Consider the following 12504-nt stretch of genomic DNA (forward strand, 5'->3'; position numbering starts at 1 on the left):
GTCTCTAACCTGGGCTCCGGCTGGCCCAGAGCATTCTGCTCCACGCATAACTTCCAGAGCCTCCTCCCTGCCGCCCTCAGAGCCAGCAGGCTGCTGTGGGGCTGTCACTACCTGTCCCAGCCTTCCCCGTATTACGTGCCGCGTGACCTATATACGTTGCCATATGTAGGTGAGCACCTAGAAAGTACACAACTAAAATGATCTGAAACTGGTCGTGTTCCAGGGCCTCTGGAGCTCTTTCAGACATCCGCAGAGTCCAACGAACTGGGGACATTCCAGGGTTTGCAAACCAGGGCTGGGAGCTGCACCAGGAACAGCTCTCTGTACCCTATTAGTCACTCTCCAGAACGTGTCCCTCATTACTTCCCTCCCCAGGAGACACTGAAGGCTCGTAAATGTCACAAAAGGAGCATAAACCCAGCCAGCCTTCACTCCTACACGCCACTTAATTACCTCTCTTGGACAGGAAACCCCGTACGTGGGCCAGGCTGCTGACCCATGCAGGTAACGGTCCCTTTGATTTTTCACATTGCTTCCCCTCACTGAGGTGTCCCCACCCTTCCACCAAAAAGGGCCCCCAGGGAACTGCAGCTGCTAGCCACACCTAGGCGCCCACCTGGGACAGTCCAGCCACCTGGCAGCCTCAGTCATCTCTCCCTGACTCCACAAGCTCCCTCAGCCCGAGCCATTATCTTCCAAGGGACTCTGAGGACATCCTACTGCCCAGAGGGGGCTGTCTGCATTCAAGAACGAGATAGCCAGAGCCGTGGTCTGGGGGTCAGCACATGAGGCTCGCAGACAGATAACCCCAGCTAAAGAATCCAGTTCCGACACTTATAGCCGAGAGACCTCATGCAGGAGACCTGGAGAGACTCTCCGGGGCCCCGTTTCCTCTTCTGCTCCTGTGGACTATTGTGAAGGTTCATGAGATGCTGGACTTTAAGCTGTCAGTCCAGGACCTGAAGGCCTCTCCTTGGCTGGGAATGAGAGATCAGGGTTGGAGAGCCACAGAGCATTGGGCAGGGGTGCCCGAGCGGGGCAGGAGAGCAGGGACGGGCAACCTGGGTGCTGGGCTATGCTGGGTCCTGAGCTCACCTCCCCCTTGGGGGTTGTGACTGCAGTCCGGCGGGGGTCAATGTCCTCATTGATGCTGGACAGGAAGTTCTGGGAGATGCGGAGGGCATCCTGTAGCAGCGGGTAGTCTGGGTGGTCCACAGGTGTGTGCTTCAGCAGGTCCTGGGAAGGATGGGGTGGTGAGTTGCGGGGAGCGGTTCTGGGGCTTAGTGAGAAGACAGTGGGGAGAACTCTACCCTCACTGAAAGAATTCCGAGGGAGACACTAGGGACCCACACTCTAACCTGGTCATGCCTGCAAAATCTGAAATAAAAATTAGGGTCGGAGCAGCAGGGGTGAGGGCAGTGGTGCCGCTTTATTCCTGCTGCAGTCATTACTCTTTCCCCGGGCAGCACAGGCCAGGTGGAGTCTCGTGTCACCAAGCAGCTGGGAGAGACACCCCGCTACTCACCCCACAGCTGCTCCAAGGACACTCGAGACCATCAGTCAAGGGATCGGGAGGCAGGAAGTGCCTGCCTCCTGGGGAGCATCTGGCCCAAAATCAAGCTTAGTAGCCAAGCTACTTTTAGGCCCTGGACCCATCGGCATGGTCACCACAGGCCAGGCAGGTGCAGTCAGGGCCCAGCGACCCTCTGCCCAACTCCCCAGATGGGCTGTTCTCAGCGACTCCAGTGCCCGCCCACCCTGAGTTCAGTCTCCCATCCAACTCTTAAGCCCTCTCAGGCCATTCAGCGGGATATACACTCACGTGTAGGACAAGGGTGCTCCTGGTTACTCGGTCAATGGGCTTGTAGAGTAGAGCTGTTGGGGGCAGGGAGAAAGGAGACAGGTCAGATGAAATACAGGGAGCAGCCTGAGACCTTAGGGGGCAGCCTCATGCCCCCGCCCGCCTCCCTCCCTTGCATGGACACCCACTTACAGAAGGCCAAAGTGGGTTCCATGGTAACCCACACCTCCATTTTCACCCCAGGCAGGCCAGATAACACCAAAAGGGGGACACACAGCTCTGGTGGCCCGGGTCCCCTCCCACCTGACTCCTCATCTCCTCTCCCACCAGATGTGACTTCTTCGAGGGCTGTGCATCCCCCAGGCCCGTCCTGGCTTGACCAGGCTCAATGTAGACACAGATACTCCTCTGTACCCTCCACGATGAATCACACAGCCTTACCCCCCAGAGCTCCAGGACTCTGGGGGTCACACCCGGGACCCCAGAATGCAGGAAGGAGACACTGTTTTTCCAGGGAGGGCGGTGTCCCTGTGCCCCATCATTCTCATATCCCTCTGGTCCAAGGCCTGGCACCGCCAGCTGGGAACAGCATGCATCGTTCTGACCCACACGGTTGACCTCATCTCCATGAGGAAGACCCCTCTCCATGCCCTCAACCCCCTCCTGGCTGAGGGCCAAGGAGGCATGCCCAATCTCCACAGAAAGGCTCTGCTCTCAAGCTAGTGGCAGCTGGGGGGCAAAGATTTCCTAAAGGAATTCAGGTGGGGCTTCGAGTATGAGAGCCCCTGAAGAGGCTGGGAAAATGCAAGCTCATCGGGGCCCCCACTGGCCACACCCCTCGGTGACCAGGACACCAAATGAGGATTGCTGGGATTCAGCAGGGACAGGTGGCGGCGGCAGCTGGCCCACTGACACTTCCAAACAAGGCTCCTGCAAGCAGCTGTGCCCTGCCCCTCCCAGCCTGGGGGGTTCAGCTCCGGTCCTGCACCTGGACACCTCTGTCCATGAGGTCATGACCTTTGTCCTCCTGCCGTGGGAGCAGTAAGAGGCAGGATGCTGGTCTGGGGAGGAGGACCCCAGAGTGGGTGTCCCATGGGACCAGGCCGTGACAGGTCCCAGAGCTGACATTCATGGCCCAGCCAGCCCCCAAACCAGAGAATTCCCCAAAGCCCTAGATATAAATACCCTGCGCGTTGCTAAATGGACACTTTGGGGAATAATGTGCTGGCTACGGAGAAGATGCAGTCTCAGTGGTGTGCCTCGAGCCTCATCTGTTGGCTTTGCCTGGCTGCCCGTCAGAATCACTAGGGAACTCTTAAAAGATTCAGATGCCTGTTTCCCCCTCTCCCATCAACTAAACAGCAGGCTCTGATGGGCAGAACCCAGGCATCACCATTTAAAAAAATCTCCTGTGCCGATTCTGATATGTCATAATGGTTGAAAACCACTGCTTTGTGCAAACACATCTCCCATGATTTATTTGCAGCCCTTTCTTAATTAAGCAATTTCTAGAGCCCCTCCCCGTGGGCTATGGGAGCTAGAATGGACAGGACCAGGCTTGGGGTATCTTGGGACAGTGAGGGTACAGCCCAGTTACCAGCCCAGGAGGGGACCAGTTCTGAGGCTGTCTAGGATACCCACCTGTGGCTCAGCCCATCTGCAGGGGGGGAAAAAATCACTCCCTGAGAACCCCAGAGACCCAGAGAAAGTGCAAGCTCAGCAGACACCTGCCAGGGTGGGCCCTCGAGTTCCCGTCCAGGGAAAGCTGATACTACAGTGTCAGCTCCCTCTGCCCCGCTGTCAGGTCCCAGGAGGAAGAGGTTTCTGACTAAGCTCAGAGGTCTGCACAAATGGTGGATTGGGTTTCAGACGGGTTATTAATATGCCTAGAGTCACCTCAAGAGTCCACTTGATTGTGGCCGTGGAATGAGTCCTAATGCATCAGCCCCAGGTGGTGGAGGGGCAGGTGGGAGGAAGGGTGGGGAGAGGCAAGTGCAGGGAGAGGGCCCTGGGGCCACGGTCAGATATGGAAGGAACCAGTGCGGCCCTGACGTTCATGCTCTCCACGGCACCTGCACACCTGCTTCCCCTGAGAATGCAGGGTGAAGAGCCCACCTTTCCCACCTCACCTGCTCCACGGCTCCAGCAGGCTGGCCTGCTTCCTGCCTCTGCTTCACCCACTCTTGCCCCTCCTCACCATGGGGTTCCTGTCTCTGGGACAGATACCATTCACCAAGTTGCAATGCCTGTCTCTCCCCCTCCTCCAGAAAGCCTCCCCTAACCAGGATTTTCACAAGCAACACTCACAGCGCCTAAAAGTCCAACCATGACATGTGCGAGCTGGCCTCTCTCTAGCTTGCTGAGTACTTACTCTGTGTCCAATGGCACTGTTTTACGTGCGTTATTTCCTTTAATTAAAAAGGGAAGCAATTATCACTAGCCCCATTTTACAGATGCAGAAACTTCTCGAAAGCACAGAGAAATTATGTAACTTGCTCACAGTCACAAAGCTGTAAGGGACAGCTGGGTTTTGAATCTACGCATGGTCTACCCGTGCTCCTATCTTTGAGATGTCCCCTTCCGTAGGGGAGGCAGCACCTGCCAAAGCTCGGTGGCCCTCGGGAGGATTCTGGGAAAGATTCACCGGGAAGGAGTGGATGAGCGGGCCTCTCTTGTTGCCAAGGTGAGCCCCCTTCTTAGGAGCCTGGGTCACACGCGGCTTTCCTTGCACCTCCACTGCGTGTGGCCCTGGAGCCCTGCAGACTGGGCGCTTGGCACACAACCGCTAAGGCAGACACCTGCAGAGTGAGCCCCAAGTGGCACAGCCTCCCTGATACCCCACAACCAGCACCCCTTGGAGGGGCTGAGAAGAGTCAAACAGCGTGGTCAGCAAGGGCTCCTTCACTCCTGACCCCTCACTTGAAAGCTGACTTTGCTGCAGGGACCAAAGAAACCCTGAACTCCAGGTCCCAGGCCTGTTTCACTAAAACTAAGCTTCTTTCGGGGGAAGAAAGAGGAAGCAAAGGGCCGACCGTTTCCTCTTTAGGGAGACTGATTGGAGACTTGACCAACTCCTAGGCCTGACCAAAAAGGGCATTTTCCCCTCAGATCTAGGACCACGCCAGTTTCAAGCCTGTCAGAATCTCAGCCGAGGGGCGGGGACCCAGGTCAGCTTCTGCCTGTGACTACAGCTGTCCTGCTGGGACAGCTGGAGAGGGGCGACCTCAGGGGCTATCTCCATCACGAGCAGTCTTCAATGCAGGACAGCCCGAGAAGGTGAGGGGACAGCTGATCGTGCACAGCGGCCTCCGGGAAGAGCCCGAGAAACCTCAGCGTCGCTCCTCCAGCATGCTGCCACCCCCCTCTGTTCAGCCTTCAACAAGGAGCTCCGGGTTACCACGGAGATATGAGAGCAAAGTGACTGAGAGGGGTGCAGAGACACAACGCCTGGTGGGAGAGAAGAAGGTCCTGAAACCAGCTGCCTGCCACAGGAGCCCAGAGCAGCTGGCCTGGGGCAACATTTGAGCCTTATGCCCCTGCCAGAGGCAGCGGGGCTCATCCCTAAGGTACCTCTGGCCTCGGAAGGCGGGGCCCACTAGCTTCCGGACACTTCCTTGCCTAGATCTGTGCCAGCCTCCTCTGAGCAAGAGCCTGGCTGACTGCACACACCTGTCCCAGGACCTCCTCCCTGAGGGAGCTGCGAAGATGATGCTCTGTCCGTCCCCGCTATTGTATGGTGGGTGTGTGACCTTCACAAAGCAGCAGCCGGCCACGCCCCCCTCTCCCACCAGCATTCACGGCCAAGACCTCAGCTCAAGGGTCTCCAGTGGCTAGAAACGAACCCCCTGGGAGCAATCCAATTCCTTCCTGCTCCCCTGCCATTCAGAGAGGAGAGAGCTAAGGCGGTGTGTGCACTCCAGGCACACAATACCCTGGCCTCTCACGAAACAAAGAGACTCCCAACTTCTCCCTCCAGCCGGGGCTGGCGCCCTCCCGCTCCAAGGCACTGCCATCCAGACCATCTGTCACCCTCTGATTGCCCCTGCTGACCCCTCTCCAACCCCAGGGTGGCCACCCCTGCAGGCCCAGCCTTGTCACTTTCTCTCTGCAACAGCCTCTCCAGGAAGTTGCCCCCAGCCTCTGAAGCTGAGGCTCCCCACAGATCCTCGGGGTACCTGGACCCCTCTAGCCTGGTCCTCCCATTTCCAAGCCGCCCTGCCCCGAGCGGCCCCCAGGCTCCAACTCCAGGCTGGAAGCTGGCTGGCGCGGGGTTAACACAGGTCCAGCCACTTGTCCCCCCTCCCTGCCCTGCTGCCCCCCAAACCTTGATGGCCACATTTCAGCCCACTCCAGCCAGCCCCCAGAGGTGGGAAGACACACCACCTCTCGGGAGAGGGGGCCTGGGTTACCATAGGTGCAGTTACAGCAGAAGCGAATGATGAGGAGAATTTCCATGGCAGCCTCCGTCCCCGCGGCAGGAGCGGGCGGCCATCGCTCCCGGCTCCCCAGCTCCCATCAGCGGCCCGGCCACTCAGCCACCTTCCCGGCTGCTGCTGCACAGCCTCCAGAATCAAGCAGCCGCTTCTGAGTGCTCTTCTAGCAAGGGGGAGGGGAGGGGAGGGGAGGGCTGCGTGCGTGGAGGGGGGAGGAGGGGGGGAGTGAGCCGCCTGCTGGCATCCTAGGGAGGAGCACGTTTGTAGCTGGCCAGCTGCCTGGGGACGGAGGCTGGATGCCTCGCGTGCACACGCTCACACACACACACGCATGCTCCCACACACACGCGCATGCACGCGCACGCACACACACAAGCCGGGCACCATAGTCCACAAAGCCAGACAAAGGAAGGTGACTGTTATCCAAGCCATTCCCCAAAGTACCTTCCATAGTGACTGACGTGTGGCTGTCCTTGGAGTCCTTGGGACCTTTCACTTTCAGTTCCTGCCAAACAGAGGAGAGGAATCACTACCTGGCCTGTCCCCTGAGCCTCCCCATCCCCATCGTGAGCAACGCAGGAAGCAGGGCTCTGAAACCCAGGGGTGCAAATAGGAGAAGAGACACAAAGACTAACACGTGCAGGCCTCCCTCTGCCTCTCCGCTTATGAGCCCCTGGGCCACACCCATCATCTCCTGGAGCCTCGGGGGTCCCCTGAAGCCCCTCCCCAGCAGCTCAGAGGGCCTTCCAGAGGAGGCCCACACCCTCCTCCACCCCGCAGCAGCGGCCACTACTTGGAGGTCTGTACACGCCAGCCCAGGGCCAACAGGCTTTTAGTGGACAAGCTACCAGGGCACCAGCTGCTCCTTGGGCGTGAGCAGCCCTTGAGGTAGGAGTGGAGGGCCCCACACACCTGCACAGGGGGAAGCACGGAGGGGCAGGCAGTCCGAGCATATTGAAAGGGACTCACCCAGCCACCGGCCCCACCCGCACTCCCCACCCACCATGTCTGGGCTGGGCGTCAGAGAGGAAACTTCAAGGAAGGAAGAGGCAACACCCCTCCTGGATCCCGTGCAAAGTGACAGGGAGTGAGTGCCGGAAACAGACCCCAGGGATAGCTTATCTGATCCTAACCTCTTTCACCTGCCTTTAGAGTCAGAGGTTCCAGCTCTAGCCCTTGCCACTGGACCAGCGTGGCCTGTAATTGGAGCTGTAATGCAATCCTCACTTGGAAGACTGAGTGCATGGTTGGCGGGGGGTGGGGGGCGGGGGGGGGTGTTCCGGGGGGACGTGTCAGCAGGAAGGTGGGGACGAGGTGAGGCCAAGGTCAGGTACCAGGTGATGTTGCCTGCTCTGCCTGGGAGGCAATGCCCAGGCAGCAGGGGCTCCACACTTCCTACTCCTGCCTCAAGCTGTTTCTAGACAGAGAAAACCCCCAGGGACTGAGCCTGGGGTGTGGGGCTGGGGAAAAGGGAGGTTACTCAGCTTCTCAAGGATGTGTCTGGATTCCCAGGTTTAGGGAATTTTTCTCCACGTCCCCTTCCAGGGCAGCCTAGAGGTATGAAATCGCTCTGCTGCAGAGGAGGAGGGCCTAATTGCAGTAATTAAGCGGCAGCAGCAGTGGGAAGTGACAGCGTCTGCGCATGAGTCAGGGTGAGAAGCCACTGGCAGCAGGCCACGGGCCTCGCTCTGCCCTTGGGGCCAGCTGGCTATGAGAGGGGCTTGGGGAAGAGCGCGGGGGTTTCTGCCAACCATGGAGAACAGGCAGTCAGCCCAGGCTAAGAGGAGAACCCCCTGACCACTCTCTGGACCACACATGACCCGGGCACCCGGGCAGCCTTGGCAGGGTCACTCTGAACACAGATGGGAAACCCAGTTTGTTCCCAGGGAGGGCAGGGAGCCGTGAGAGGAACACCCTTTCTCCAGCCTCATTGCTCCACTTAGAGGGACCTTCCCACCCCTCACTCCACTCCGTCCTCCCAGGCAGAGGGTGACTCACCCGACCCCTGGGTTTGGGAGAAGAAACAGAGCTCAGCCCTCCTCTCTCTGCCCCCAGTAGATGTGTTTGAACGTGGAGGGGAAGTGTTAGCAAATCCAGTGTGGCTACAGGTCCGTGTCCACGTTTTTCCAATCCGGCTTTGACTAGTAATCAAGCTGACATTTCCATCTCCATCTGCCCTACTCTTGTACTGCCTCCCAGCTGATTCCAAACTTGGGTATGACCCTTGTAACCCCAGTAGTTTCTCGAAAACTACCCTGCACCTCACCAACTTTTCCAGCAACAGAGCTGAGAGAGAAAGCAAAGGATTCAGAGGGGACCTATACGGCAGGACTTCCAAAACTGCAGAAGGAGCTCCCTTTCCTTGGAACCAGAGGTTCTCCTGCCCCGAGCTTGGAGCTGGGTGTTGTGATTGTAAAGCCAGTGGCCTGGGTGGGAGGGGTGGGGGGTGGGGGGTATCCCTGAGATCTTTTTGGCTCAAGGGGTGAGCTGGGCTGTGCTCCTGAGGAATCCTAGAGCCCTTCCCTGCCACTTCCTGGATAGGAGTGTCGGCGGCAGACAATGCCACATCTTTGCCCTGCGGAGGAGGGTGGTGGGAGGGCTGGGCTGCAGCCGCAGGGACAGGCATACTCCCAGCCAGAAGGTCTAGGGCTTCTTACCCACGTGGCCTTTGTCCGCTCTCTGTGGGACTGCAAGGATCTTAAAAGATCACCTAGTCCAGACTCCCTCAAATCTTCCCGATTATAAAAATCACCTGGGGAAGTTTGTTAACAATACAGACTCCTGGGCCCCACCCCAAACCTTCTGAATTGAAGCTCCAGGGAAGGTGCCTGAAGATCTGCATTTTAAACAGTGGCCCCTGGTGGTTCTTGTCCAGCAGGCTTGGGATAAGCTGGATCAATCCAGACACCTCATTCTACAGCAGAGGAAATAAGCCCAAGAGAAGGGAAGTGACTTGCTTAAGGTCACCACAGTGTGGGAGAATGCTGCCTTTTTAATTTCCTTTTTTGCTTCCCCTGTTCTAATGCAGAATAACCTAAAAGAGAATAACAAAATCATACATAAAGCGATATTCTTATGTTAAGAGGGAAAGTGTCGCGGGCAAGAAAGCAAATCAGGCTCAGTGTTACTCATCCGGGGAACCATCTTCCTCACTGGCAAGCAGGGGAGGAGAGGCCCTAAGGCTAGAAGGCTCTGAGCAGCCCCCCAAACCCCGAGTCGTAGGGGTGGCTGTGCAGGGAGCTGCCCACCTCGGAGATCTTCTGGAATTGGTTGTTGGACTGGCTGCACTTCTCAGCTGTCTCCAGAGCGACTTTATAGTTATCCACAAACGCTTTGTACACGCCAAGCTGGCTGGCCTGCAGGGAGAAGAGAGAGAAGGGCAGGAGAGGGGTGGGGAGAGAGGATTAATGAATGGATGAAAGCATAACCAGAGCACCTGGAGCTCCCTTAGCACTCAGAACCTCTAACTCAGTCCGAGCAGCTAGCTGGGAGCAGAAGGAAAAGGCAGGGTGAACATACTACAGTATCCCTTTGAACTTGGTAGTTTCCATGGAAACTGGCTCAGCCAATAAGGTTAACAAGGGGGTATTGGGGGTTGGGGGGAGCAGGGCACGGCCTTTGTTGGCATGCCAAAACTCAGTTCATTGCAGCATTTGGCTTTATTTAGCATCATCAAAGTCTCGCACGGTTTGAAGCCCCTTAATGCCTCACGCATCTTTCACATCCTGGAATTAGCTGAAGCAGGGGGAGACAGGGAGAGGGGTGGGCACATGTGGCCTGCTCAGTGCCCCACTCCCCATGCTCAGTGTGGGGAACTGTATTTAAAGGCACAGTCCCCACTTCCCTTGGCCTCCCTCGAGGTCCTTGTCCCCACCTCCTCAGCCTTCAAGGAGCCAGAGGTCCTTCCTCTCTACACATTTGCATGTCGCTTTGAACCTAACACAAAGCTTTCCACAGCTTCGGACCACACAGAGCCTCGTCGCCCCCTTGGGGAGGCAGAACAGATGCCATCAGCCCTTTCTGCAAAAGGGGAAACCAAGGCTCGTTAATTCAATTCCGCAAATATTTATGGAAAGCCTTCTCTGTGCTCTGCACGTACATCTCCTCTTACCAGAGCAAAGGGTGGAAATTCTAATGAAACCACAATGAGATACTACTTCATACCCATCAACCTGGTCAAAATTTAAAAGTCTAATGATATTAAGGGTTGGAAAGAATGTAGGAAAATAGGAACTTTCCCAGACTGCTTGCGGGGGGTGTAAGTTAGTATAATTATTTGGAGAGTAATTTGTCAATAACTAATAAAGTTGAAAATATGCACAGCTTAGCCTACTACTTAGCAAATCCTCTTCTACAGACCCCAGGGCTACTTGCTATACGGGGATACTGAGCGCCTAAAATGGGACGAGTCCAAACTGAGATGTGCTGAGTGTAGAATACACCCTGGGTTTCAAAGGCTTAGTATGAGAAAGAGAATGTAAATGATCTCATTAATTTCTTAATCTTGTTTACATGTTGAAATGATAATATTTTGACTCTATTGGGCGAAATAAAATATATTCTTCACATTAATTTCACCTGTTTATTTTTAAACAGGTGACCACTAGACAATGGTCACTTAATGGACCACTTAAACAATGTGACCACTAGAAAAGTTCAAGTTATATACGTGGCTCGCACTGTATTTCTACTGGAAAGCACTGCTCTAGAGAAACTTGAATATGTGTGTGCACAAGGAAATGTGAACAAGGGTATTTACCTGCCTCACTCTTTCTTTTGTGAAAAGACTGGAAACTAATGCCCACAAGGGGAACCCATACACACAGTGCAGCTAAAATGGATGAACTAGATCTTTGTGTAGCAACGTTGACAAGTTTCAAAATGAATGCTGATTGAATTGCAAAATATATGATACATACAGACACACTTATATACACTTTAAAAGTACATGCAATGCCATAAAAAGATATATATGCATAGCGAAAACACGAACTGCAGCCTAGAAGGCTACACACCAAATTCATGTCAGTAGCTGCTTCTAGGTTGAGAGGAAGGGCAAGAGGAAAGGGAGAGAGAGAGAGACTTCATTCTCATCTGTAACGCTTTATTTTCTTGATTGAAAAGTCTTTCCATATATCTTCAGAGCTTAACATCTGTTATTTCTGGGAGGTGACTGCACCATTGTTTGCTACATTATTCTCTAGATTTTCTGGTTAAAATTTTTTCCAATGAAGTAGGAAGGACGTTCTACCCACCAAGGTACGAGGCGGGAAGTGGGCTGCCCCTGAGCCCTGCCCCGGATCGACTCTGCTTTCTGCAGAATCCCTGTGCTCCTCAAAGATCCGAAGAGGTGGGTGGGGGACCTGTAGCCACCCAGGGCAGAGACAGAACTCGAGGAAGCTGGCAGGTGGGGCGCAGGAAAGCCAGAGGGGAAAGTGAGAGCTGGGATGCTTGTGAAGAAGCCAGGGCCAGAGCCATGCAGGTCTCAGCCCCAGATGGGCCAGACTTTTCAGAAAGGAAAATCCCAGATGGGGAGGGGCGGGAAGGGATGGAGTTCGTTTCCTCTTCCAGAGGGAGCCCTGGCCCACTGGTGTCCCGCGCTACAGGGGATGTGCTAGCCAGTCACTTCCTAAACCAAAGTAGCATTGCTATTCTTCTAAGTATGCACATTCCTTGTCCCCCTTCCCACAGAAGGATAAAGGCTGGGTGCTCAGGGTGCAACGCTACCCCCTCCTATCCCACTACAGAAGGGAGTAGCCGGAGGTGAGCCAGAAGCAGGAGCCACCTGGGCAGAAGGCCTGTGTGCAGGGGTCACCGGCCAACCCAGGCACTGCCATCTCCACGGAGCACCTTAGTCTGCAGGGCCCAAGGCCTGGCCTGCCAGGGCCATTAACTGGGAAGTGGAGGTTGCTTGGAAACAGCAGCTTGGCACTGGGGTGATCCCATAAAACAAATAACGGAGATGCTAATTCCCTTCTCCCAGTAATGGATAATCAAATACCCGGAGACCAGCTGAAAATAAACTGTCTCCAGATGCCTGGCCTGCCCGGCCTCCTCCCAAGCCTGTAGCCCCAGGGGCTTCAGACATCAGTTCATGATGCAGGGGGAGGGAAGAGGGGGGTAGCAAATTCATAGCCAGGCCAGTGAAGCTCAGACCAGAATGGGGAAGCCTGGTGACAGCAGGGTCCAAGTGACAAAGATAAACTGGGACAGCCTTTCCACTATGCTCCAGGCTACTCACTCCTACCACCGCCCCCCGCCCCCGCCACC

At 55.8% G+C, this 12504-nt stretch overlaps 1 protein-coding gene across 2 annotated transcripts in view; it reads right to left on the reverse strand.

The window, feature by feature from the left end:
- Nucleotides 1–12504, reverse strand: part of ABR (ABR activator of RhoGEF and GTPase) — a gene marked incomplete at its 5' end in the record, with an annotated part of 92674 nt that overhangs the window by 50307 nt on the left and 29863 nt on the right. For both annotated transcript variants that reach the window (XM_082678749.1, XM_082678750.1), the window contains 4 exons: nt 1096–1236; nt 1823–1875; nt 6679–6739; nt 9483–9590. In XM_082678749.1, the coding sequence (XP_082534875.1) occupies nt 1096–1236; nt 1823–1875; nt 6679–6739; nt 9483–9590 (363 nt within the window). The remainder of the gene's footprint in view (nt 1–1095; nt 1237–1822; nt 1876–6678; nt 6740–9482; nt 9591–12504) is intronic.

The sequence above is a fragment of the Grampus griseus genome (genome assembly GCF_964374135.1).
Source record: "Grampus griseus genome assembly, chromosome: 20".
NCBI classification, from domain to species: Eukaryota; Metazoa; Chordata; class Mammalia; order Artiodactyla; family Delphinidae; genus Grampus; species Grampus griseus.